Consider the following 26,614-nt stretch of genomic DNA (forward strand, 5'->3'; position numbering starts at 1 on the left):
TAGTCTGTGTCTTCCCCTGTCTCGTTGCCAGAGTATTTCGTCCTTTGTGTACCACAAGCCCATGACCACAGCCATCGTTCCATGTCCAAGTTTTGTTGGTATTCTTGATTTCCTTGATTTTCTCCTTAAGACGAGTGATAGTTTTTGTTTGTAACCTTATGAGCCAGAGTAAGAGCTAGGATCTTTTGTTGTTTGGTTTTCCTCCACTTGGAGCGTTTTCTGTTCCATTAGTCCTGTTTTTGTTCATAGCTGTTTTCCTCCTCCCGGAGCGTTATCTGTTCATTTAGTCCTTTTTTTTGTTCATAGCTGTTTTCCTCCTCCCGGAGCGTTTTCTGTTGTTTAGAGTTTTTCACAGTAAGAGTAGAATATTGTTTTGTAGCCCTTGTATCCTCCCTTTTTGGAGCATTTTTGGTTGATTAAGATTCATAGTCAGTCCTCAGTAGAGTAGACCAGTGTTAGCCTTTTATTTTGTATCCTCCCCTTTTGGAGTGCTTATCAGTTTCTGTGTTTTGTCTGTCAGGTTCGTGCCCCTTCCCTTCCCTTCTCCCCTTCCCCTTTTCCCTTCCCCTTCTCTCCGTGTTTCCCGAAGTCAGCGAGTTTAGAGCTTATAGCCTGTTTCGTTGTCACTCTGTTTAGGAGTAAATCATGAAATTGTTTGAATAAAAGCTTGGTTCAACTGTTCACACTCTGCGCCTGAGTCCTCCTTCTCAGCTCAGACCTGACACTGTTGAATATTTATTTGAACTAAAGTGTGAATGAAGAAGGTTTGCATACTTCTCTGTGGAGGACAAAGGCATTGACAATCAAGCAATGATGAAGCAATCAACAGGCTGAGTACAACTCAAACTTTAATATGCAAAGAAACATTTTTACATTATTGAAACATCTGTTGAGACAGTAAGAGGTGCTGGGTGTTAGAGGATCTAAATCACATTTAAATGAGGGTTGTTAAAACAACTTTGAAATATTTTCTTCAAATTAAGATGAGATCCAAATTATTAGCAGAAAACTGTGACATCATTGGCTATCAACTGAGAAAACCAAACACAGTGCCTCTAGCATTTCACATGACGGTATGTCCTGGAAGAATATGACTTCCTCCTGTCTGTTTACTGTACAAAATGTTGCTTTTCAGGAAACTAAGCTGCTAAAATATCCATGCTTTGTCAATAGAATTCAATATCTTTCTTTGTGTTCTGTTAACATAATGCCATTTTATCTGAAGCTAATGTGTGGATAACATAAAGCAAGCGTGTCAAGCACATAGATGCAACCCTCTAGCAAATTATTTGCCTCCTGACTTCATTTCAATTTCGAGAACAATGTGTTGTCAAAGTGAAAATTTAAAAATACATGTAGGATGTGAAACTCCCCAACGTTGGTTTTCCAGTAACAACATTATTGACAGGCAGCAATGGAGGCCTCTGGAGTCTTCTGCTTTCTTTTGATTATCTGAAAAAACACATTTGATCCATTTATTTATTTCCAGGAGGCATCCTGATCAGGGGTCCGAACCACCACAATAGGTCCCTTTCAATGCATGTTCCTTCTGGGTGTCTGAGCTCCTCTCCTTATCTCTAAGGCACCCTATCTCTAAGTCTGAGCCCAGCCACCCCACAGAGGAAGTTCATTTCAGGTCGTTTGTATCTGTGACCTCATTCTTTCGGTCTCTACCCAAAGCTCATGACCATAGGTGAGGGTCGGAACGTAGATGGACCGGTAAATTGAGAGCTTTGCCTTCCAACTAAGCTCCCTCTTCAACACAACGGTCCGGTGGAATGCCTGCACCACTGCGGCCTCTGCACCAAACCGCCGGTCCATTTTAACTTTTTTTAACTTTTTTAAACTTTTTTATTTGCACCATAAAAAACGACAATTACAGAAAACAGAAATGAAAGAAGAATAGTAAGTGCAGGAGAGGTTAAAAAAACCCTACATGGGCTTATAAGAAGCACCTCCCCAAGAAATATACACATTCAGAGGATAAATCAACAACAACAATAGGAGAAAGCAACAACAAATAACAACAAAAAAGGAAGCAATACAAGTGCCATTTTATAACACACACTCAAAGAAGTCAGAAATAAAAACATGGGTATGTATAAATATAAAATAATTGTATTTAACTAAGTGTATGAGCATGTAAAGAGATAATGATCCAATGACAAATATACTGGAAAAGAAACTATTAGGAACTTTGATTTAACAGGTAAGCTTGCAGTCTTAACTTAAAAGTATTGAGGGATGAAGATAATTTAACAACATGAAGATGGGAATTCCAAAGTATGGAGCCTCTGTAAGCAAAAGAAAACTGAGTATGAGTAGTGCGGCAAAAAGGGGGATGAAGTTTATCAGTCTGTTTTGTGTTATAAGAATGGACCTGAGAGTTAACTGTAAAGAATTCATGAAAGGATTTGGGCAGCAAGTGGGAAAGATGGATATATTTATAAATAAATACACATGATTGAAGTATATTAATATCGTAGACTGACATTATCTGAAGATTCTTAAACAGAGGGGCAGATGGAGACAAATAATTAGAGAAGGTGGCTAATCTAACAAATTTCTTTTGCGCGATTAATAATTTCTGTAAATTAGAAGGATAAGTGCTGGCCCAAACAATATTACCGTAACTGAGATGTGGATGAATTAAGCTATAATACAGTATATTTAAAACTTTCTGAGATATGAAATCACGAATTTTTCTGATGATACCAATGGATTTCAACACTTTATTATTAACAAGTTTAATATGTTCGGACCATGACAACCTCTCATCAATTAATTTGGTGGAGGAAACCTGAATTATATCATTATCCCCAATAGTGATCTTAGCGCTGGATTTACAATATTTTTTATTTTTTCCCATAAATATAATAAAATTAGTTTTTTTTACATTTAAAGGAAAAGTTCGGAATTTTGGACATAGGTCCTCATTTCCAACTTACCCGAGGTGATATAGGTCGGTGGAGACCGTTTTCAGTGTTGGTAGAATCATTTTAGAAATTAAACCAACCTTGCATTTTCAATGATAAAACATTTTGAGGGACTAGTTTCTTAGCAGCAGCGGAATGTTACTTTGCGTGTTAGTAGTAGTGCGTAAAAACGAAACCTAAGCGCCCTACAGTCGTGACAGCTAGTACTCGTAGCAGCGTTAAAAACATTTTTTTAATTATTCTACCAACACTGACATGTACATCGATAGTCCGACGTTATAATACATTTGTCTCGGGTGTTCTGCGGAGCAGTTAAAGCTGTTTTTAGTGACAGGCTAGATGTTACCGTTGACGTGCGCTAGCTCAACACCAGTTAGCAACGGTGACTTGTGCAAATATAAGGACTGGACCAATTGTGCTGAAAACGGTCTCCACCGACCTATATCACCTCGGGTAAGTTGGAAATGAGGACCTATGTCCAAAATTCCGAACTTTTCCTTTAATGTCAACTTATTTATCTGGAACCATTCAGAAAATTTAATAATGCCAGAATTGGCTTCACTAATTAAAGAATCAAAGTGACTGTGAGTCAAAATCAAATTAGTATCATCAGCAAAAAGTATTGGTAGCATCGTGGAAGAAACAGTTGCAAGGTCATTAATGTAAACAAGGAACAATAACGGACCAAGTATGGAACCCTGGGGGACACCATATGTTAACTGGGCTCTGGAAGAAGTACAACCATTGACATAAACAAACTGTTCTCGGTTTGAAACATAATTAACAAGCCAAATATATGAATAATCATGAAAACCATAACGATGTAACTTGGAAAGTAAAATAGTGTGGTCAACAGAATCAAAGGCTTTCGATAAATCTAAAAAAATACCCAAAGCATATTTATTGTTATTTATGGCTGTATACATTTTTTCAACCAGCTGTAAGAGGGCCATATCTGTAGAATGATTTTCCCGGAAACCATATTGGTGCTCGTGTAAAATGCTGTGTTTATTTAAATGAGATAAGATTCTTTTTTGTACCAGTTTTTCTAGAATTTTTGAAAAACATGGTAAAATAGAAATTGGTCGATAGTTATTAAATGATCTTGTATCCCCAGTTTTATGAAGTGGGATAACTTTAGCAATTTTTAGATCTTTAGGCACACATCCCGTCTGCAACGATAGATTGAAAATATACGTTAATGGTTCAACAATAGATGAAGACACAGATTTAATCAATGAAGCACAGATATCGTCATGGCCCGCAGCAGATATTTTCAATCTGCCAATGATTTCCATCACCTCTGCTATGTCTGTATTTTCAAACTGTAAAAGAGGGGGGAAGTTACCCTTAATGTAATCCAATGGATTTCTGTTAGAAGGTTTAATGTTCTTTGACAAAGAGGAACCCACTTGTGCAAAGAAATTATTAAATTCACAAGAAATTACATAAGGATCAGTAAATGTTACACCACCTTCATTGAACTCTGAAGGATGAGAAACAGAAGACTTTTGTTTATTCATAAGTTGATTGATAACCTTCCAAGTAGACCTGATATCGGTGGAATATTCTTTGAGTTTGTTGCTGAAATATATTTTTTTGGCTATTCGAATTAAATGATTATATTTATTTCTATATGTTTTGTACTTTTTTGAATTCAGAGGTGTAGGATTGGTAAGAAACCTCTTATATAACTTATTTTTGGTTGTTGAGGATTTGTGGAGGCTGGACGTATACCAGGGTTTTTTATTCGGTACAGCAAGGTTCTTTTTTGATTGTACCAGTGGAAAGCATAAATGAAATGCCGAATTAAAGGTTGTCACAAAAGTCTGATAAGCAGACTCAGCATCTGTATGTTTGTAAACATTATCCCATGAAATGTCATCAATCAACTTTTTGAACCGTTCAGTATTTTGCCGATTAAATAATCGACGTACAGTACAGGAATTTGTACCAACAGGGCCAGTCTTGTCAGAGATAGAAAAATTAAAAATGGGAAAATGATCTGAGATATCAGTGAAAAGGATGCCTGATTTAGTTGTATTATTCACAGAGTTAGTAAAGATATTGTCAATTAGGGTGGCAGATGATTTTGTCACTCTTGTTGGCTTGTTAATAAGAGGATAAAAAGAACAGGAAAACAAAATATTAAGAAAGTCTACAGTCCGAGCCTGAGTTTCACATTTGAATAAATCAAGGTTAAAGTCCCCCAGTAGAAAACATAGTTTCCTTTCCGTATTTATCATTTCTAATATTGACCCAAGTGTGTCATTAAAACTTACTGAGTCTGTATCAGGGGGCCTGTAAACACATCCAATGATAACATTTCTGCCACTAAAAAATGAACAAGAGGTAATTTCTATAAACAGGGCTTCAACATCAATGTTTTTCAATTCATGGACCAGATCTTCTCTAACACAGAATTGTAGGCTGGTATGAACATAAATTGACACACCACCCCCAGTTCTCTGTGGTCTACAACAGTGAACTGCCTTATATAAAGGTATATCATATAACATTTCTGTTGAATCTGTCAGCCAAGTTTCTGACAGGGCGATAATAGAAAATTCATGATTGAGAGAAGATAAATAATTAGTAAAGTCATCATAATTTTTTGGAAGACTACGAGCATTCAAATGACAAGTAGAAAAAGATGAATTTGAGAAACCCTCATGTAAATTTTTAAATTGTTGAACATTATAATATTCACAAATGGTAGACAAATTGCTGGTAAATTTTCCCAATCCATTTGACCCCTTCGCTTAGTCACTCACTCCCAACCCGAACAAAACAACCACGTTTTTGGCTTAACTGAAAACATCAAAATAAATGAAGCCAACTTTCACTTCTCACCTTCAGCTTCTGTTCCTGATAAGATAATAGAAAAAAAGAACAGAAAATGAGGAAATTGGCAATTTGCATAGATAAAAACAGCTGCAACAAAAATAAAACAGTTATATCTCCAGAGATATGTGAGATGACTGTGAAACCAATGATGCATTGGTGTGTGAAAGTTTACAGTAAAGCTAAAAGTACAGGACTAGTCACCAAATTACAATATCCTAATATCCTGAAATACATTCATTGATTACCCACATCCCTCTGCTTTCACAGATTGCAAACATTTTAGTGGCAAAATGTATGCCTGTAGAATCCCATGTTCCCTCATCAAAGACAAGTTTTTCTCACCTGCGAGACAGTCTGGAGAGACGGTTCCACACACTAAATTTGACCAATTAATAAAGAAGTAAATGCATGAATCACATTCATTACAATAGAAGAGCTGAAAATCAGTGTTGCAGTACAGACTGGATGCAATATTTTTCACCTCACCTGCCTTCTTGATTTTGGAGCTCTTCAATGCGCTTCCTTAAGCAGACAGAAAAAAGTAGTTTTAGCACAGAACAGACGTTAAAATGAGACAGGGTTGAGGAGGAATACATTCCTTTTTTGTCAATGTTGATTACTATAATTTAGTTCTCTGCGGTCTAAGTCTGCAATGAACTCACTTGTATCTTTTCACCATGAAAATGCAGAAGACCGTAAAGATCACAGCTGTACCAACGGCCACCGCTGTGGGAATGATGATGTGGTTGTAGTTTTCTGTACCTGCAAATAGACAGAGCCAAATATAAGGTTGATTCTTCCTTTATATTGAACAAATATATAGGAAGGGAAAAGATCCAGTATATAAACTTAAAAAGGACACGTTCCAAATTCAACACCAGATTGAGAAGACCTCACGTTTTACATAGAGAGTCAACGTTGCAGAGGACGTCCTCCGTCCATTAAATTCTGCTGTGCAGGTGATCTCGCTGTGGTCGTCCTCCTCCCCAGGAATGATGATCAGGACGGACTGTGCCTCCCAGTAGCCAAAACGAATTTCTCTGTGAACCTCAGTGACCTCAACATCTGGAGTGACCCTACTCCATGTGAGCGCAGGTACAGAGGAGGGGCAGGTATGGGTGATGGAGCAGGTGACAGTGTAGGGACGTCCTTGAAAGGCCGTCTTTGAGTGAATGAGTATAGGCTTCGGAGGATCAGCTAGAAATGTAAAAAGGCAGACATAAAGTAAGAGACAAATCATTGTAATGTAGAAAATCAATGGATTCATGACATTTTAGAAAGTTGATGACATACGGAGCATTCTTAATGTGACACAATCCTCCACAAAGGAGAACTTATCAACGGTGGACACGTCAGTCTCTGTTCGTGCTAGTTCAATCCGGAAACAGAACGGCCCGTTGTCATGATCTCTGATGTCAGTTATTTCTAAGGTGCAGTTGTCCTGACCCAGATGTCCCAACAACCGTGTGCGGCCCCTGAAGTTTGCCAAAATCTGCGTTTGGTCTTGATAATAGATGCGTTGGTTTCGATCAGTTGAAAGATGCCAGATTCCTCTGAGTCTGGAGGTGGGCAGGTCTTCTTTAGGATGGGAGAACGAACAGGGAACCACAACACAGGATTTGACCAGGGCGTCCAGTTCTTTTACAACATTCGCCTTCCAGTCTTCAGTAAACACAGGGCCGCTCATGGCTGGAACAGAAGTCGCAAAGAAAATAATGACTCATCTTTTAATTGGAGTGCAAGAATGAGATTGGAACAATGAGGTGACTAATCATATTACCTGCCAAAACCAGACAGTATATTATCATTCTTCCCTCGTTGTCCATACTTTTGTAAGGTTTTGTTGGTGTTGACTGAAAATAATATCAAAATGAACATAAAATTACAATATAATTAAAAAGTGAAACAATTGGACATGCATTTTTATTTATATGACAAATGCTGACATTAATAATGTCCTCATATACGATATCGAATCAAAAGTGAAAATATCCACAGTATGATGATGTGAACTCACTGCACTCTTTATTCCTTTTGTAACTATGCAATGACACAAATAAATAAATGCTAGGCCCTATTAGGTTGACAAACAATTTGAATACCATCAATGAAAAAGGAAAAAAAATATCAAACACAAATATTCAGAATTGCTGAGCATTACATGAAAAATATTCCACAGAATACAGAGGATATTTTACTTTATTTAAAGAGTAATTTAGTGCTATATCAGAATCTTACCTGTGATGCTATCTGGCCGATGAAAGCTTTTTGTAATAAAGTCCTTTTTGTAAAGACTCACTGTGAGCAGAACTGACGGTGTAGAAAGATAAAGCAGGGAGAGGTCACTCCTCCATTTGCATTAGAATAGAGCCCTCCTTTGATCATGTGAGTGTTGTTTTTTCAAGAGGCCTTAGATTTAAAATCAAATCTCTAAGAGTTTTAGTTCTACTCAACAATAAGCTTATTTAAAATTAACTGACTTCTTTTTTTTTTAGCTTTAATGGCAATTAATGAGTGGTGGTTCTGGGCCAGAGGGAGAAAGGGACGGTGATCTGAAAACAATGAGAAGTTAGTTAGTTATTGCAGTTTGGCTGCTGATTTGAACAAAGTAACGTTTCATTTCAGAAAACAGGAAGTTGTGTTTTTTAATTAAAATTAAGGTGGAAAGGATTTAGTGCAGCCGAAAAATTCATCAAATTTGGATGTTAACGTTAACATTTGCCTTAGCCCTTTTTCAAATGTTGCCTGCAGTTCTTTCTGTTGCCTCTAGAGTTCATATCTGTGTCAACTTAACAGCAGAACAGCACACCGAATGTCATCATTGCTGCTCTGATCAGCCAGACAAGCTCCATCAGGTAAGACCTTTATACTTAATTATGGTACAACACAACATCCAATCAATGTTGGTTCACTACTGTGTTTGGAATATATCATTTTAATACACTGCTGAGCAACTCTTGGTATTTTGGTTTGATATAGACCTGAACATGGGATTTTCCCCCCACTGTTCTTTATCATGATCATTCGTCTGTGTGTGTGTGTGTGTGTGTGTGTGTGTGTGTGTGTGTGTGTGTGTGTGTGTGTGTGTGTGTGTGTGTGTGTGTGTGTGTGTGTGTGTGTGTGTGTGATATTTTGAGAATTAATTTAACAAAAAAAGAGTTCAGGCAATTCATATATGAAACGAACCATTCACATTTTAAAAAGGGGGGTGTTATAAGAATTTTGTATAACCTCATGTCTTAAAGTTTTCTTTGTTCAAGTTACAGCTTTATGTGTTGAACTGTTTATTACTTTAGTCTCCCCATTGCTGACCTAAATGGTATCAGAGGCCTGGTAGTCATGATGTCTTGTTCTACATGAAGGTTAACTGTCAGTGACACATTATCTATTAAGTCACCACAGTGATTTGAGCACTTTCTCTGTAGCATCCTCACAGGCATTGTAACTGCTCTTCTTGTACAAGATTAAAGTCAGACGTCGACTTTACTTATGTCTCTGATCTCCTCCTTGGGTGAATTTATTGGTTTACGGAAACATCTTTTAACAGGGGGAGTAGATAAATCTATACATCGACGATGTCGATATTTGAGTTATAAATACATTGTTCTTGCATGCCGTTTGAAGAAGTTCCACACAGCCGTGTTGTAATTTGCATATAACAGCAGTAGTGCTTATGGTTCTTTTTTTTCATTATTTCTTTTCATTTAAATGTCCCACAGTGTATTACATCAGAAATATGGACAAAGAGATGATATTATTCTGTCTGATTTTGGCAGGTAATTTAATCACCTTTCTCATTTTTACTTATATTCTATTTAAACAAAACAAACAAACAAAAAAAAAACATTATTTTCTTTGTGTCTTCTGTTCCAGCCATGAGCGGCCCTGTGTTTACTGAAGACTGGAAGGCGAATGTTGTAAAAGAACTGGACGCCCTGGTCAAATCCTGTGTTGTGGTCCCCTGTTCGTTCTCCCATCCTAAAGAAGACCTGCCCACCTCCAGACTCAGAGGAATCTGGCATCTTTCAACTGATCGAAACCAACGCATCTATTATCAAGACCAAACGCAGGTCTTGGAAAACTTCAGGGGCCGCACACGGTTGTTGGGACATCTGGGTCAGGACAACTGCACCTTAGAAATAACTGAGATCAGAGATCATGACAACGGGCCGTTCTGTTTCCGGATTGAACTAGCACGAACAGAGACTGACGTGTCCACCGTTGATAAGTTCTCCTTTGTGGAGGATTGTGTCACATTAAGAATGCTCCGTATGTCATCAACTTTCTAAAATGTCATGAATCCATTGATTTTCTACATTACAATGATTTGTCTCTTACTTTATGTCTGCCTTTTTACATTTCTAGCTGATCCTCCGAAGCCTATACTCACTCACTCAAAGACGGCCTTTCAAGGACGTCCCTACACTGTCACCTGCTCCATCACCCATACCTGCCCCTCCTCTGTACCTGCGCTCACATGGAGTAGGGTCACTCCAGATGTTGAGGTCACTGAGGTTCACAGAGAAATTCGTTTTGGCTACTGGGAGGCACAGTCCGTCCTGACGATCATTCCTGGGGAGGAGGACGACCACAGCGAGATCACCTGCACAGCACTATTTAATGGACGGAGGACGTCCTCTGCAACGTTGACTCTCTATGTAAAACGTGAGGTCTTCTCAATCTGGTGTTGAATTTGGAGCGTGTCCTTTTTAAGTTTATATACTGGATCTTTTCCCTTCCTATATATTTGTTCAATATAAAGGAAGAATCAACCTTATATATGGCTCTGTCTATTTGCAGGTACAGAAAACTACAACCACATCATCATTCCCACAGCGGTGGCCCTTGGTACAGCTGTGATCTTTACGGTCTTCTGCATTTTCATGGTGAAAAAATACAAGTGAGTAATGCATTACAGTGAGAGCACATCAGATAAATAATAACATTGTTGGTCAAAAATATGTCTCTTGCCCGTGTATACATTTGTGTACAGTATGTGCTCCTCAGCAAAATTATATTGTTCTCTGTCTGCTCCAGGAGACGCATTGCAGAGCTCCAAAGTCGAGATGGCAGGTACAAATATTATAAAGCAGATTTAGTTCCTGGAGTTACAATAATATTATGTAATTTCAATTACCGCAATGTTATTTCATGTATCTTATTTAGCATTTGGAACCGCCTGTCCAGGCTGTCTCGCAGGTGAGAAACAAGCGGGTTTGTAATTTATTTTGCCTTTATCCTCAAAGGCTGTTATAATAGGCACTTTTAATTGTATTGTGCATCTTAATCTGTGACATTTTCAGGACTCCTTCTGGTGGCTCTGGACCGTCTCGTTCTGATCAAAGGTCTTTATCTATCTAACTCCTCTTATGTATTTTTATTGACTCATTCTGTACTTTCCCTGCAGCTTTGTATAAACCTTGTGCAGTAATCTCATGGTTGGCTGCACCATAGTTTGTGTGTCTGTGCAGTTTATATTCCTCATTTACTTTCTGTTCTTCTTTAATGTGCCGAAGGTCTATTTGGAGCAGATTTTCGCAGTAAGACAAGAAGAACTCACTCCTGCCCCCACTGATTAGTTTCATATTGATACGTTTTTGTTCATCACTTGACACAGTTAAATCAAACATAACTTTTGATGGGGAATTCTTATAATTATGAAACCAGTACATTAATTTACGGATTCAAGTGTTAATTTGATTACACTATGTACCCTTTCTTTAACAGAAGGCCTCAACGGGATGCTGTGGATTTGGATCATATGTAAGTGTGTCAAACGTAAGAAAATTAAGTAGCTTATTATCGGTTTCCGAACTGTAGTGACGTGAATTTTAATCCACAGGCCCAAACATTCAAACTCCTGTGCGGACCAGAAAGTGTTCAAGGCTCGTTTCCCTTCCCCCAAAAGGTACTTGGCTTACTCCTCATGAACCTGAGCAGCTGATAGATATCATGCATTGTAGCTCAGTAACGTCATTCACTTTCTCTGTCTATTTGTTATTGCTGTTGCTGCTAATGGACCTCAGCCAGCTGAAGTCCAATTACAAGGAGGTAGAATCAAATGATTTATTTCTAAGAATGCCATACAGAACTGTGACACTATCAACAGCTGTGACAATAATGACCGTAATCTCTCACAGGACTTTGATGGTGGCAACGATTGCGTGGACAACGTCTACGGAAACATCTGAAAGAACACAACAAAACGTCAAAAATCCTAAATCTAATTATGCTCGTAATGATCATTTGTAGGGCTTCAGTTGTTACCCATGAGTACAGTGGTATTTTCTTCTATCAAGCAAATTATATTTAATTCTGTCTGATTTCTGATCATATTATTTAGGGAAAGTGAAATGCATTTAGAATATATATGATTCATAACATTGATTATTGATTATCTACCATTGCAATGAGTTCTGCAGCAGTACGCAGCTTTGTTCAGCCAGTGTGTTCATTTGTTTAGGCATGATGTCGCAATTGGTGGGCTTGAAATATAATTACAATGCCATGGCAATAAATAAATCAAGAAAAATTAGAACAAATGTCTGACATTTTTGGGAAATATGCTTATTGACTTTCTTGCTGAGAGTTAAATGAGAAGATTGGCACTCCACTCATGCGCTGATCACAGTCGTTGTAAGTAATGAGGCCAAAATCTTTCTGTATCTGTACATTCTTTCATGTGATGCTTCAGCCGTCTCAGTGAATTAAATTGAGTTTGATATTCCGAAGTCACAACCTGTTTGGTATGTAATTCCCTCCTTTTGTTTCCATGGACTGAAGTTCTTCGTGGATCTGAGGGATTCATTCTGGTAACGGCTTGTACATTTGTTGACATTATCTGGTCTTTACTACTTTTTAAAACTTGTGTCCCTGAACAGTTTGGTTGGTGTATCTGACATTTCAAGTGTGTTGTGGAGGTTTTGGAAGGATTGTTAGATCATCTACATAATAATGCCACAAGTGTGACGACTTACTGAGTAGAGTTAAAAAGGGAATTACAGGGTTTTTTTTCCTGGAGGTACAAACAATGTTTGAATAAATTTGCTTTTAATTAGTTCTGACACAAATTAACTGCAAACATCAAAGCAATTATATGCCTGATCTGTTTTCCTTCAACACTGATGCATCACTTCATAGTCCAATAGGGCAGTGCTTGGTGTGTGGTTGAATGAGGGAGAGAGCATTTGTTCAATCACACATTATAGCAGCGGTTGTTGCAGATACACGTGATGAGGATCTGCACTTTTCTGGTTTTCTTCTGTTGGCTGAACAAGTGGCCAAACAGGAAGCTGCACAATTATGTCAAAAGCAATTTCAGGAGTGTAAAGAAATGGTAGAAAAGTTTGACCACTAGATGGTGATCACTTTTCATATTTGTTTCACACATAACTCATCACATTGTTACACAAAACTAGCAAATCCACAGACAGAGATGGGGACGGGCTGAACAGTTTAGAGTCACTCGCTTAAGGAGTCTATGGGTAAAACATTTTATTTATTTTTTTCCATAAAATAATGACGTGTTCATGTTCTCTGTAGCTCATGATATTGCGCCTTACACAAACTGGCATTTGTTGCCAGTAGTTTATGACTCACATGGAGGACCGTTTCTTATTTATTATATACTGATGTGTGTTGTGACAGATGTCTGAAATGCTGAAACTTGATCAATTATTGACACATAATCAACAAATAGAGATGAGGGCCTGACTCAGAACCTCACACCTGTACACACTCCTATTATTAACTAATCCATGGACCAACGTTAATACTGACACAGCATTTTAAAAAATACATTCATGCAGCTTTTCTTTATCAGTAACATCAAATATCATTTCATCATCATAATTAAAAATAGGATTTGGGTTAACAATAGCACTGAAGAACAAAAATTGTGCGTCAACATGTTTTTTTTACATTCTCCTCCCAGAAAAAGAAAAGGCTATTTATTGTATGTTTTATGTTAATTATTCTATACAGGACAGTAAATACCTCCATAAGCAACAGAGGAACAAGAGAAAGAAGAAAAGAAGCTGGTTAGAAACTGGCAAGAAACAAATCGATATCACAACTTCACTAAATGATATCTCAATGCTTTGCCTGCTAAACCTTTTCACACATCAATGGAAAGTATAAGGAGATATGAGAGCTCCTTGTTACGATGAGAAGAAGAGCCGGGCGGTGATGTTGCCGTCTCCACCAGTCAAGAGAGGGCGATCAGAGAGACCAGCGGCGCCACCAGCAGCAGGAGGCCAGCACCTGTGCTGCTGCCACTGTTGCAGTAGTCCTCCTGACAGCAGCTGATTTCTGCTCCAATGACTCCTGATATATTTTGACTTTCCGCGGAACACATCAGCTTGGAGGCACAGCCCTTCATGGTGATCTTTTCACCCCCTATATGCACTGAGAGAATGAAAACAATGTTCGTCTACTAGAACCCCTCTTTGAGCAGAGGGAATATGTTGGAACAGAGTTAGATTAATGCGATAGGTCTGTTACTTTTTGACGAGATGCAGTAGTCCTCATTCCCCTCACAGTTTAGGGTCGCTGTGCACTGTTCTCCTTGGCAGTGGAAGCACTTTTTACCATTTGGATTGGATTTGCTGGGCACTGTAACACAGGACATACAATGTTCATGTTGTTGGATGCAGTGCACTTTTCTTTGATAGTGCTTTTTTCAAAGCTTCTGTAATGGACATCTTCTCTCACACACACGCGCACACACGCACAGTGGCAGTTGGGGGTATCATGCCCTTGGGCTCGTCTATAACGGATGGTAATATTGGGAAAAGTAATTTGCCTCATACTGGCTCGTCTTGGAATTTGAGTCTTGTCTGCTCCAAACATATTGTCTCGGGTTCTGATACGTTCACCGTCGTCATCATGTTACCATACCTACATTGACAATGTCTATATGGCAGAAGACATGAATATACAAGTTATATATGTTAAAAATGGATTGTTTAGTCAGTAAAACAACCGATTTTTAAAAGAATAATAAAAACACTATTTTGACATCTTTTACAAGACAAATGCAGTCACACTAACTTTTAAGGGGAGTAGTTTTCACATTTTTAACAACTTTTGCTCGTGCAACTAAAAGAGCTCTCGAAGCGAGGAATACCAACAGACAATATGAGTAAGTTACCAGGGGCAGGTTGGGTGTTGCAGAGCTCGGAGGTGCAACAGTTGTTGTTAATTACGGTTTTGGCGAGTCCGAAGTTGACCGAGGCCTCAACACACTCTTCAGCCGATGCACAGCTTTTTGAGTTGACATCAACAACTTCTGAACCACCTTCAACAAAAGAGGAACCTTTGTAAACCAGGCCAGCACAGAGCAGTTTCACAATAAAACAAAGCCCCACAAATGACATACCTGCATAATAAGTGAGCCTTAATGCACTACACCGTTGATCCTGCGAAGGGCATTCGATGACTGTGTTTGTGCAGGTTCCTGAGCTTCCAGGGACACACTCATAACATTTCAGGGTGTAGGCTGGGGGAACACAGAACTCAGATAAGTGAGGAAGAAAAGAAAGAAAAACAACATTTCTCTTGACAAGGGTTGGACAATTAATCAAAATGAATTAATAAATATTCATATAAATAATAAAAAATTATTAATCTGTGCACAAACTGCAGGTGAGGAACAAACAAAGATGAATAGCAATGCCAGGTAAAAGTATCAAAATAACATGTAGGTCGTGTACATACCATTATTTGGCATGTGGCCCTAAGTGACCCATGTCTGTAGCATTTGTAAAAGTAAACATGAAACTAGAATATTGCAATCTTTCTTTTCTTTAGGTAAAAAAAAACAGATAACGGAACAAAACTTGCCTTTAGGGAGAAGCACAATCCCAAAGATCAGCGTGAGGAGATGCATTTTGTGATGGCAGGACACAACTGAGTTACAGTCTGATCCGTAACAGCTATAAGAAGTTCTCCTGAGAAGGGGTTGTCTTCATCCTAAGACCACTCCTTCATTCCTGCTTTGATAGTAACTAAACATGACTCTTCAATAACAACAAAAATTCAATTCAATTCAATTTTATTTATAGTGTCATATCACAACAGAAGTCATCTCAGGACAACTTGAAAAGAAAGGTTTTTCTTTTAGTTTTGTTTTTAAAGGCAACTTTTTTTTAGCATTTCTGAACAGTAGTGAACAGGTATAAGAGCTACAAAACACAGATCAAAATATACAATGCCCAATATTTCTTTTACTTCCCTTGCTTCTCCTTGATTTCCACAAGTAGAAGCATGCTATAGGATTGGCATGAGTTTGAGAGATGTCTCGGGATGCCTTCAGACTATAATCTCTACAAGAAAATGGCCTTTTCACAGGTCCTTTTGACTATTATACTGCCGATGTAGGCGTTACAGTCTGTGGTTTTAAAGCAATAGGTCAGAGGTAATTTACAGTATTCTCGCCCGGTAAGAGACGAGTGCAATAAAAAAAGAAACACGCAAAATAATTTTCACTTGAGTGTCCTTTTATTTCAGAGTAATCAACAATTACTCTTTTGATTGAGTTTCAAGAGAAAATAAAAAATGCAGAATGATATATGTTCATGTGTGCACCATTGGTACACTAAAACTGCAATCACAATATCACAAGCTGAATAATGGCTTGCAAATTAAAAAAAAAAAAAGATCCCCACATTTTGTATGAACATGCAGACAACTGGTTTTCTCACCATTGCTGCGCGGGCTGCAGCCGTGTCTGATCTACACCACTTTCTGACACCAAGCGCCAAGAGTTTGCAGGTTTGCATTCCCACCACAGTGTAGAGAAGGTGTCCTGCTTTATATCCGACTCTCCACCACTGACCAGGCTTCCATGTTTCCCTTGCCCCTCCTGTAGGGTGCAAACGGCGATCTCCACTTTCAGAGCCACATTTTTCTTAATGAGACCTGATGATCGGACATAACAGCTCGCTGCTTTTGTATATGAAAGCAGTTAACCAAGGTGTTAGCTGAGCAGGCGGCTGTACTCGGAGAGGGCTGAGGACTTTTTCACCCCGTCCCAGATGCGAGCGGCATAGTGAAACCTGTAAAAAGAACACATGTATACAGAACGTAAAGAAATCCAACGTCTTTTTATGCATTTTGTGTACAGCAGAGGGGCAGACAGTTGCCATGCAACAAAGAACTAGGGATGCAATAGCTGCAATTTATGCAGTACACATATTTTCCACTAGCCCACACATTTACCTTGTTAACTCTTTCACTACAACTTATTACTTTTGAGAAAGAAATCAATTTCTTCAGATTTTTATATTAAAATCCAATAATATTTTCATGGATTGACGGACATCCCAAATAACCACCAGCAAATAGGGAAGGGGATCCTGTACACTTGCAGCATCACTCATCCCTGCTCGTTAATCTCATTACATAATTCTTAATTCAGATCTTCTCTTATCTGGACTCTGAACCGTTAGTGACCAATGTTCAGAGATTTTAGTGAGGAGCTCAAACTGAAACGTATCTGCATTAAAGTGACTTTAGTAACTAAACCAAACTGAAACCGTACAAGTGTCACCAAACGGTTAAGCCGCATACCACAACACCACTTTTGTGGTACATGAATGAAGTCAATGTCATCTTAAATTGAAACTGAGCCGAGGGAAATGGGATGTTTACCAGTTCTTCTCGGTGAGGATGGTGTGAGACAGCTGACAACGGGGCATGGCCAGTATTTGGCTGCGGAGTTTTGAAACCATGGTGGAGAAGGCAGGATGTCCTCTGTACCCCGGGAGCAGAGAGAAGAGCGGGTATGTTCCCGACCCTAAACACAGTACAAAGATCTGTTCACACATTACACAATAAACAGGAGGACCACTGAGTTTTGCCTTATGTGAGGATCATTTCTCTATAACCTGCTTTCGCCAGATTGTCCTCCCCATCATTCTCCTGCATAGGAAGGAGGAACATGTTGACTTCAGTTGCCAGATAGTCCTGCCCCAGACCAGGGAAGATACTGCAGTCTAGCATGGACAAGGTACCTAAAAACAAAGCATATCATTCGGGATGAGTGCCAGTGTAGCATAATGAAGCCACTATTTTGTTATCAAACCTGTAATGATGGTATTGTCATTTTCATTAAACATGGTGAGCCCTTAAAAACAACCATAGCTTGAACAGTTTTGAACCTTTGTATTTGAGATGAGAGTGGGCCATTAATTTATCCACCGCCATATGCATGTTCTTCAGATTCCTTGGACAGAAATCATCCTGTCTGGCCTTATTCTGGAGGAACACTGGAGGAAAGAGGATTTTTTTAAAAGGTTATTCTGATATCATTCCACTTGGTTGATGTGTGAGAATTTGCATTTCCTATACTAAAAAGTCACCTATATGGGGATAGTACTCTGCTCCATCGTCACTGCCTGAAGAGCTCGTGCTGTCATGGCTTGCAGACGGAGTGGAAGGTTTCAGCATCTCAGCGGTCTGAAGAAACCTGTCCGCAAAAAGGAAAATAACACATCCTGTTTGGTACCGACGTCTGCATTCATGAGATAATGATGGCAAAGGTTGAGTTACCATCTTTCAATATACATATGGGCGTATGAATATTGTTAGAGACATCCTTAAAAAATGAACCTTTAATTCCTGAACCTTTAAAGATACAAGTTGTTCAGTTGGTTTAAATTAATTTCTATACTTATGAGGCCAACACCATCTACCAACACGCTCATTACAGCCATTGCTTTCAACTGCAGTCATCTTTTTCCATTGTGTGAAAGTCATATTAGGAAAAGGCATACATAGATAACGTGTCTTGTTGAGGTTATCCTGTCTAAAGGTATTCAAATGATTGATTAATATTTGCTGTTCAAGTGGGTATCTTGAAGTGGGGCATAGGTCAGATGGATACATAACCAGTCACTTTCAACAAGTCCGGCTTTGCCTGCATTTGTTCTCTGCAAGACCAACTGAAAGATAAACATTATTGAGCTTATGAAAAAGCAGAAGACAAATATCCTCTCAAGATGAAATGCTCAACATTCCTGCAGGAGGAGGGGGCTTTGAGCGCTACCCTCTCGTTGTGTCCTGGGAGCCTGGGCAGCAACTACAACACAGAGCCATGGCCGATGAGCTAGTGCCTACCTGTAGAGGTTTAAGTCGGTGAACCAGTCTTGAACCACAATGACCACATGGCACACTGTAAACAGGAAGGCGGCGATCTGAAGAGACTGTTGACAGATGATGCAGAGAGTGATGAGGTCAAATGTGTGTGTACAGAGGAATTAAAACGGCTACTATTCTGTCATTAAACAACGAATCACCAAAGCGGTCCATTGGTCCCTAGAGGTTATGCCCAGTGCTCAAATAAACAACAAATGTTTTCAGCCACTGCCATCTGCAGGCCGGCCACTGACCTGCATCTCAACGTATGTGTGAGGGAGGTTGTACTCTGGAGGCAACTTCCGATCATTGTTGATGAGGTGGTCGAGAATAGATGGGCTGAGCATTGGCTGAAGAGACAAATAAGGCATTCACACAAGACTCATCAATCCTCAACCAAACGCTGAGGTGACATTTTAATTCACACAGTTCATGACTTGCCTACATTCTGACAGAAAATATCCAAGTATCCGCCATACTTCATTCATACCTGCGTATCCAAGAATATGACTCGCTCCTGTGTGATGAAGAAATCAATGCCTGTGCTCTGGTTTCCTCCTCTTTCCTTGATTTCTTGAGTCTGGGCTCTGAATACATAACCCCTGTGCAGACAAACACACATTGCATCACTTCATGTGACTGGTTAAGCTTAAAGAAAAGCATGTATCGCAACAGCTATTAACAAATGCATATATATAGGGTGTAAAGGAATAAGCATTTTAGCTTCCTGGTGCGTGGATATTGTTCAGTGTCACACATTGAACTGATTTAATAATAAAAAAAAATAGATGTTTCTCAGAAACACTCCTCTAGGCTCTGCCGAAGACAATTTGTAAATGATATGTTGTTTTCAGAAAGAGTACCTTCACTTTTAAAGTGTGACTTTAAAATGCTAAATTAGGATGAGGAAAATAAATATATGTACTATTTATCTGTGTTATCCATTTAGTTATATTCATTTTTAACAGATGAGCATGTGCTACTTTTACAATACTGACCTCCTCATACACTTAACTTGCACCAGGAACACATTATTTACATTATTTAGGTTTCAGATTCCTCTTACAAGAGTAGATGACATTTTCTGTCATTGTGGGAAAAAATCATCCACGTCAGCATCTTTTAACTTTGGACTTCTTCTTAGTGGTTCAACATCACTTCAAGCCATCATTCCCTTTTCTATTAATAGGTTTAATAAATACAAATAACAGAGGAGTTTACAAGCTTGACCTGATTGTTAGTGTTTTGACCTCACCTTTGATCTTCCTCGGGAGTGTTGGCGGATAACAGTGACATGATTGTAGATTTCCCACTTCCCTGCAGGCCAATGACTCCCACCACCAACATATCTGTCTGGTCCCTCAGATACTGCAACACACGTCAACAAAACACAGCTTCCACTGAGTACATAGAGTACAGTATATTTAAAACACCAATATGTACTTATGCAAAGGCTCCACAATCAATTCAATGCATCAAACATTTACTCACCTCCATGGCACTGTCACACCAATTCATCTGGTCATCCACAAGCTTGATGCTGTGCTTCATCTTCTCCGGAGGGAGGAGTTTAGACTGGCCAACCATGGCTGGAAGTCATAGAAGAAGATTCTGAATTTATTTTTCTTTCTCTGCATATGTAATTCACCCTTACAGAGTGCATCCAAGTAACTGACATTTACACTCTAAATAAAATATGTTATTTTTGTGAAATCGACAATAGCTCACGGTCCACAGCGCTGCTCGATGCAGAAGCACCCATTCCTCTGTTTTGGATCTGGTATACAGGCTGGGTGGGTCGCTGCCCCTCCCTCTCCATCTTAGAGGTCCCAGAACCAGAGGGCTGAGCTGCTGCATCTGGAGGTGTACCCTGCTTCCCTCCATCATCCCTGGCTTTCATTAGCATGATGGGCTTCTCCAGGACTGGAGCTCCACTGACAGGTGTATTCTGTGAGGGCTTGGCCTTGGAAAGGAACCAACGACACCACAAGTCAAGAGAATGCATGACCTGAGAGGTAGAATATCTAAATGCACACAAACTACTTTCTGTACTGATAATGTGTTAACTGTGGTCGGTGCTGCAAATGCATTCCTATATCCTGGAAATAACGATGTAAAATCATCACCCAACATGTTCTGATGTCATTATTAGTGCACGCATTGTTGTTTGTGTTCAGTAAGGCGAACACGTGTCCGAGTCAAGCTATCGTACCCGTTCCCCAGGGGGTTTAGCAAGTATGATGGGAGTCTTCTGAATGAGTGGCCCCGGTGGATCCTCGCTCCCATCCTGAACAGACAAATTCAAAGTGAGTCACTCTTCCGTAGAGCAAAAGTTAAACCAGCAGTCAAAAACAACCTATGCGAGTGTGTGTTTAAATTATAGCGACCCGTCGTTCTCTTGGTTGGTATTCTCGATCCCGACTCGGACCAGAGAGATTTTGCCCAGGAAGTCCCGCGTCTCTGTCCCCCCGACGTCGCCTCCTCCTGCGTCCCTGCCCGTACATCCCGGGCTGACTGTGGCCGGACTCGGACATGTCTAATTCACACAACGAACGGCACAACCGATATCAACAGCTAGCTAACGATGAGAACCCGGTCGGAGCAGGCGAGCTTACGATAATGTTACTTTAACTGTAATATCGTTTCCGCTAGCGATACTATGACCATTACTGTCGATGACGTTGACAGGTATTTCGTGGCGACATCGTTAAAGTTCAATCCAAACCACTTGTTTGTGGCCGAACACCGTTAGCTAAAGCGTCCGGCTACTGTGCGGCGCTTGTTTCGTACCCCGGCGTTAACCGTTACAGTACTACTTTGGATCGGTTCTCGAATGTAAAAGCGCGGACTCAAACTCCACCCGCCCTGAATGCATTTCGTTACCAATCGAACGAGCCGTGTTCGTCTGTTAAATCAAGTCGTCGCGAAACATCCTAATGTAATCGGTAGTTCCGGCCAATTTAGGGATCCATTTTGCGCTGTGATTATATCATATTATTTTACATCGATATGTTTGTTTGCATTTATTAGAAACAAACGTACATTAATAATGGTCACATCCCGAGAAGGTAGTTTTTTTTATAAAGACATAGCCTACTTCAAATATTGGTGTCACTTTTTAAAAACAAAGCATATTTATTGAATTCAAGATCACCTGTGTCGTGGTTTTCTAATATATGTCTGAGTTATACTCTTCATAACGTTTTCGCTCAATTAAATTAAAGTAATACATATTTCGGTAGATGAAAACGAGTTCTTCTTCTTTTTTTATGGAGGTTGACAAACAACTTTTAAGTGTGCATTACTGCCACCTTCTGAAATGGAGTGTCGATCATAATGGCCGAATCTACTGGATGAAAAGAAAGAGAAGGAAAAAACAACAACAACAAAAAACGACTCTATATTCTCCTAATAATTTCCGGTCTTTTCCCCAAATTTAAATATTGCCCTTAACCCCACATGGCCTGAGTTCGTTTGTACTAGTATTTCTTTAATGTTAAATTTGATGTGTTCTCTTCCTAGTTTATCTTGTATGGAAACGAGTTTCCTCCGAAATTTGGAAAAATAGTACAACGTTTGGTGCATTCTGGGAGGTGTAGGCGCCCCTCTTCCGGTTTTAATCCGGATATGGAGCAGTAGTGCGCGGACGCCATCAACAATATGACGGTGTCTTCAAATGTGAAATATGAAGGGATTTTCCTTTGGTAATGTGCAGAATCGTTACGTACAAATGGACGTTAACACTAATGGTTTGTGTTTTTTAAGTAACGCACAGTAACAGTTAACTGACGAATCGTTTGGGTTCATCAAATATTTTCACATTTGCTCCCTGTGCTGCAGGCGGCAGTTGTTGGTCCAGTTCTTGTGGACAGAGGTAAGTACCGTTCAGTTTGCCCCTGCGTCTGAAAGTGTATAATAGAGGTTCCCTTTTGCCTGGTTCGTACGTTAGCTAAATGTGGAGAAACTGTTGCAAAGGGGGGGGTAATATGTTTGATGTGTTGTGCTGGGGAACGAGGCAGCCTTTATTGTGAAGTCATGTGAAGACTGGAGACCTGCAACTAATGATAATTTAATCATTTAGCATCCCTTGTTACTTTTTTATTAATTGATTGAGGGTTTCTTCTTTAAACAGTAAGGACATTGTGAAGCTGTCAATTCCCAAGACCCCAAGATGACCTTTTCAATTTTTGTAGTTTGTTTAAAACTCAAAAGATATTGACTTGAAATTATTTAAGAATGGTATGAGACAAAACGATGGCATAGAGCTACAAGAGTGTACAGCCATCTCTGTGTGAGACTGCAGTTAGGCAAAGGGATGCTTTGAGCTAAATGCTAACACCCTATGCTAACATGCTCACAATTACACCACCATCTTGGTGTGTTGGTTTGCTAACATTGGCTAAGTAGCTTTACACACAAAGTAAAGCTAAGGCTGATGGGAATTACATTAGTTTTGCAGGTATTTAGTCTATGTTCATGTAAGTTCCAGTAATTATGTGTTCGGGGGTGGGGTTTGGGGATTGGTATCTGGATAGGTGGGTTGATGAGAGCCTCTATGTATGTATCTATGTATGTTGTTGTAACTGTAATGTCTTGTATTGTATGTTCTGTTGGACCCCCTTGAAAACGAGATGACTGCTCATCTCAAGGGGTTATCCATATATCCATATGGCTAAATCCATATCTAAATAAGTAAATATAGTAACAGAGCAAGTCCTGATCATGATGATAATAATACTAATAATGACGACTTAATATCTATAACTGTCTGCTGTGGTGATTTTACTTTGATGCTTATGCGAAACCTGTAATATGGATTAATTCCCAATTAAGCGATTCTGTCCATGCTACTTTAACTTGCAGACCACCCCGAGGTTTGCCTTGACAGCCCCCTATGTCTGAAGACTCAAGCTGCGATGAAGAATGGTGTTTATCCCCCAAAACACAGTTGCATGATGCACAACCAGAGACGACGTGTTGGGAATGTGGCAAAAGATTCAGCAAAATAAAAAGCCTGATCTCACACTACAAAAGCCACAATATCAAAGCCACCTGCCACATCTGCGAGGTTACTTTCCGACGCCTGACATCACTCTCCCTGCACCTGGATAATGCCCACTTGCCACCCCTCTGCAACAAGTGCAATCAGTATTTCAGTAACTCGTGGGAGTTAAACAAGCATGCAGAGACACATTGCTTGGGCTCAGCAGCATTTCAAAAAGCTCCCTCTGTGATTCCTGGGCCCATACGTCGGAGTCAGAACAGTGACGACGAGACTGCACATCCAAGCGCAAAGTCAGTGCTGCCTGACTCGGTGTCTGTGTCGAGGCCCCAACAAAGAACTGAGATGAAGCCGGAGAGAGCTGAGATGTCTGAAAATAGTGTGGAGTACATAGTGGGTGAAGATGATAAAGATATCAACATGGAAAGTGAGAAAGTAGACGATTCAACAAGCACTGAATCTGATGACGAAGTGAAGACGCACTCTAAATCTGCAGGCTTGTGTCCCGATGATCAAGAATCAGACGGTGGCTCAAGTACATCTGATTCTTCCAGTGACTCTTCACATAGTCTGCACTCTAAAAAAAAACCTACAGCACGCCCTGATGTTAGTAGTTCAATGTGTGCTGCGTGTGGTCGAGGGCCATTTCGGTCAATGAAGCTCCATTTGTTGCACTGTAGTGGTATAAGGGTAAAATATCAGTGTTCAGTGTGCAAGAAACTCTTTGGAACTGAGAAGTCTCTCAAGAAACACTACATGCCTTTGTATTCTTGTGAAATCTGTGGCCAAGTTTTCCCTCACGAGAACTCTTACCATCACCACCAGTGTCCCAAGGGAACCAAATCACCTCTTGTCCTCTTTTGTTCAGAGTCAATGCCGCAAGTGTGCAACATATGCAAATTCTTCTTCACCTCTGAGAAAACCTTGTTCGACCACGTCACCAGAGTTCACACGTCAGTGGTCAGCACCAAGGTGTGCATAATCACCAGTCCATCAGCGTTGACCGATAGAAAGGTTTCACCAGGTGTCCTCGGCACAGCAGCCCACTCAGCCTTCAGTAGTCCAAATGACGTGAACCAGGTCATTAATGGAAAGTTCCCCGTTGGCCAGACCTATGCGGGGCCTCTGTCCACTGTTGTGAAATCCAGTCCTTCCTCTCTATCGGCCTCCTCCTGCCATGCAGACAGACCACAGGTATGCGTGGCTTCCTCTGCTGCACCTGTCAGATTGTGGACAGACGGTCCCACGCACCAGCCTTGCAGCAGTCCGTCTGCACCTTCATTTGTCCCTCCTGGCGCCACTAACAAAACTCCAGCCGCTGCAGCCTCTGGCCCCATCACCCAACCAATGCCCACTATTATGGCCATGTTTGAGAATGACAGCCAGGACGTGGCTTTGATGAAACGTATGAACACAGGATGGCGCTCCAAGACCCCTTACCCCTGCAAGCAGTGCGGTGCCATCCTGCGGCAGCCCTCGCTCATTATCAGCCACCGCTACCTTCACCGAGGGCAACGCTCACACCGCTGCCAGTGCGGCCGAGCTTTCAAGCACCAGCTGCACCTGCTGAGACATTGCGTTCAGCATGCGGAGACCGTAAGCTACATCTGTGTCAGCTGCGGGGAGACTTTCATGGGTGCAAAGCTCTTAGCTGAGCACATGAAAGGCAAGTCACGGAAGAAACACTGTTCTGGTCGTGCACATAACGTTAAGAGAGAGTGCAAAATGCCCTTTACATGTGACTGTGGACAACTTTTTGTAAGACCTTCGTCCTACATATGGCACCAACTTAAAAACAGGACAAAACCTAAAAAATTGAAGAAACGCTTGGAATGACGAAGTAGACACATCGCTGCATACTCCGTGGCTTTTAGGTACTTTTCTCCAGCTTTGTGCACCACACTTTCAAACAAAGTTTCAATCAAAATGGATCTTTCACATCATGATTGTCACAAAAGTATTTTATTTAATTTTTTTAAGGCAAAATCACTTACACACATTCACATACATTCACTTGTAATGTCTTTCAAATATAATAATGTCCTGGATGGTTGTTTATGTTTTCACCATGTGCAAATGATACATAGTGAACAATGTTCCTCATACATTCTTCACACCAGAGCACTAATTAACCAACAAGGAACTTTTTTCCCCACAATTGGATTAAATTAAGTCATCGCAACTCCAGTTTATCCCCCAGGGAAAGAGTTAATCCAGTTTTGCTATTTATTTTTTCTCAAAGTGCATTCTTAACATTTTGTATGGGAGTTTGAGTCCTCTTGTTTTTCTGATTTGTTTTTTTACTACAGTTGATGGAAATGCTATACTCCCGTGAGACATTGTAGAGGTCTTAATATTCAGTTTGGAAATAGCATGTCTATGTTTTTTTTATAGTTGTTATATAATCTCCATGATTTTAATGTCAACGTTCCTCAATATCATGTCGTTTATTTCATCTTTGTCCACTAGATAGAGCTGTTGGGCCGCTTAAAGACAATTCACACTCATGTTTCTTTGTTCTCAGAGCAGGTGTAAACTGTTAGATGCTTTTCCTGCATCAGGTGAATACAACCATAAACTTATGCATTCATCTGTGAGTTTTTGTTGACATCTCCTAAAAGCCCAAGGATTTACAGTATGAAATAAAGTTTTTTCCCCAGATAATTGAATTTAAGTATACATTCGCTTGTTT

General features: G+C 39.9%; 5 protein-coding genes across 7 annotated transcripts; 2 read left to right on the forward strand and 3 right to left on the reverse strand.

Annotated features, from left to right (window-relative positions):
• Nucleotides 1-831: 831 nt before the first annotated feature.
• Nucleotides 832-8,112, reverse strand: LOC311024522 (myeloid cell surface antigen CD33-like). Of its 2 annotated transcripts, none has more exons than XM_084026953.1 (9): nt 8,022-8,112; nt 7,564-7,636; nt 7,077-7,472; nt 6,681-6,980; nt 6,446-6,545; nt 6,270-6,305; nt 6,126-6,158; nt 5,790-5,804; nt 832-1,452 (listed from the first exon to the last, which is right to left on the reverse strand). In XM_084026953.1, the coding sequence occupies exons 2-8, from the start codon at nt 7,607-7,609 to the stop codon at nt 5,792-5,794; spliced, it is 924 nt and encodes a 307-aa protein (XP_083883079.1). In that variant the 5' UTR covers nt 7,610-7,636; nt 8,022-8,112; the 3' UTR covers nt 832-1,452; nt 5,790-5,791. The 2 variants fall into 2 exon arrangements, with proteins under 2 accessions (XP_083883079.1, XP_083883080.1); XM_084026954.1 differs by having other exon boundaries at nt 832-2,294.
• A 279-nt stretch (nt 8,113-8,391) lies between these two features.
• On the forward strand, nt 8,392-12,510 carry LOC311024512 (myelin-associated glycoprotein-like). 2 transcript variants are annotated; one of them, XM_084026945.1, is made up of 13 exons: nt 8,392-8,638; nt 9,503-9,559; nt 9,657-10,052; nt 10,149-10,448; nt 10,584-10,683; nt 10,821-10,856; nt 10,950-10,982; nt 11,087-11,128; nt 11,300-11,323; nt 11,511-11,546; nt 11,626-11,691; nt 11,810-11,834; nt 11,924-12,510. In XM_084026945.1, exons 2-13 carry the CDS (start codon nt 9,520-9,522, stop codon nt 11,972-11,974), a joined length of 1,149 nt encoding a protein of 382 aa, XP_083883071.1. In that variant the 5' UTR covers nt 8,392-8,638; nt 9,503-9,519; the 3' UTR covers nt 11,975-12,510. The 2 variants fall into 2 exon arrangements, with proteins under 2 accessions (XP_083883071.1, XP_083883072.1); XM_084026946.1 differs by lacking the exon at nt 11,300-11,323 and having other exon boundaries at nt 8,398-8,638.
• Nucleotides 12,511-13,989: 1,479 nt separating this feature from the next.
• LOC311024810 (phospholipase A2 inhibitor gamma subunit B-like) lies at nt 13,990-15,672 on the reverse strand (the record flags this gene model as incomplete). The annotated part of the gene is made up of 5 exons (XM_084027390.1): nt 13,990-14,189; nt 14,286-14,396; nt 14,935-15,081; nt 15,163-15,282; nt 15,627-15,672. The coding sequence occupies 5 exons, from the start codon at nt 15,670-15,672 to the stop codon at nt 13,990-13,992; spliced, it is 624 nt and encodes a 207-aa protein (XP_083883516.1).
• A 580-nt stretch (nt 15,673-16,252) lies between these two features.
• On the reverse strand, nt 16,253-21,771 carry smg9 (SMG9 nonsense mediated mRNA decay factor). The gene is made up of 13 exons (XM_084026941.1): nt 21,308-21,771; nt 21,133-21,207; nt 20,649-20,883; nt 20,412-20,509; nt 20,176-20,288; nt 19,411-19,522; nt 19,175-19,270; nt 18,903-18,988; nt 18,146-18,252; nt 17,945-18,052; nt 17,672-17,797; nt 17,436-17,580; nt 16,253-16,840 (listed from the first exon to the last, which is right to left on the reverse strand). The coding sequence occupies exons 1-13, from the start codon at nt 21,452-21,454 to the stop codon at nt 16,762-16,764; spliced, it is 1,527 nt and encodes a 508-aa protein (XP_083883067.1). The 5' UTR covers nt 21,455-21,771; the 3' UTR covers nt 16,253-16,761.
• Nucleotides 21,772-22,550: 779 nt separating this feature from the next.
• On the forward strand, nt 22,551-26,591 carry LOC311024502 (uncharacterized protein). Its single transcript, XM_084026934.1, has 3 exons — nt 22,551-22,669; nt 22,761-22,794; nt 23,784-26,591. Exon 3 carries the CDS (start codon nt 23,815-23,817, stop codon nt 25,756-25,758), a length of 1,944 nt encoding a protein of 647 aa, XP_083883060.1. The 5' UTR covers nt 22,551-22,669; nt 22,761-22,794; nt 23,784-23,814; the 3' UTR covers nt 25,759-26,591.
• The last annotated feature ends 23 nt before the right edge of the window (nt 26,592-26,614 follow it).

This window comes from Eutrigla gurnardus (assembly GCF_963514095.1).
Source record: "Eutrigla gurnardus genome assembly, chromosome: 14".
NCBI classification, from domain to species: domain Eukaryota; kingdom Metazoa; phylum Chordata; class Actinopteri; order Perciformes; family Triglidae; genus Eutrigla; species Eutrigla gurnardus.

What these genes read in the sequence shown, in the direction of transcription:
- LOC311024512 (XM_084026945.1), top strand. Translation starts at nt 9,520, where the DNA reads ATGGACAAAGAGATGATATTATTCTGTCTGATTTTGGCAG. An exon ending in CTGTCCAGGCTGTCTCGCAG is followed by an intron (nt 10,983 to 11,086) that starts GTGAGAAACAAG and finishes TGACATTTTCAG; the next exon opens with GACTCCTTCTGGTGGCTCTG. An exon ending in GCTGTGGATTTGGATCATAT is followed by an intron (nt 11,547 to 11,625) that starts GTAAGTGTGTCA and finishes TTTAATCCACAG; the next exon opens with GCCCAAACATTCAAACTCCT.
- smg9 (XM_084026941.1), bottom strand. Translation starts at nt 21,454, where the DNA reads ATGTCCGAGTCCGGCCACAGTCAGCCCGGGATGTACGGGCAGGGACGC. An exon ending in ACCAACCAAGAGAACGACGG is followed by an intron (nt 21,208 to 21,307) that starts GTCGCTATAATT and finishes TTGTCTGTTCAG; the next exon opens with GATGGGAGCGAGGATCCACC. An exon ending in ACTCCCGAGGAAGATCAAAG is followed by an intron (nt 19,523 to 20,175) that starts GTGAGGTCAAAA and finishes TTGTCTGCACAG; the next exon opens with GGGTTATGTATTCAGAGCCC.
- LOC311024502 (XM_084026934.1), top strand. Translation starts at nt 23,815, where the DNA reads ATGTCTGAAGACTCAAGCTGCGATGAAGAATGGTGTTTATCCCCCAAA.
- LOC311024522 (XM_084026953.1), bottom strand. Translation starts at nt 7,609, where the DNA reads ATGGACAACGAGGGAAGAATGATAATATACTGTCTGGTTTTGGCAG. An exon ending in TGTCACATTAAGAATGCTCC is followed by an intron (nt 6,981 to 7,076) that starts GTATGTCATCAA and finishes TTACATTTCTAG; the next exon opens with CTGATCCTCCGAAGCCTATA. An exon ending in TTCATGGTGAAAAGATACAA is followed by an intron (nt 6,306 to 6,445) that starts GTGAGTTCATTG and finishes TGTCTGCTTAAG; the next exon opens with GAAGCGCATTGAAGAGCTCC.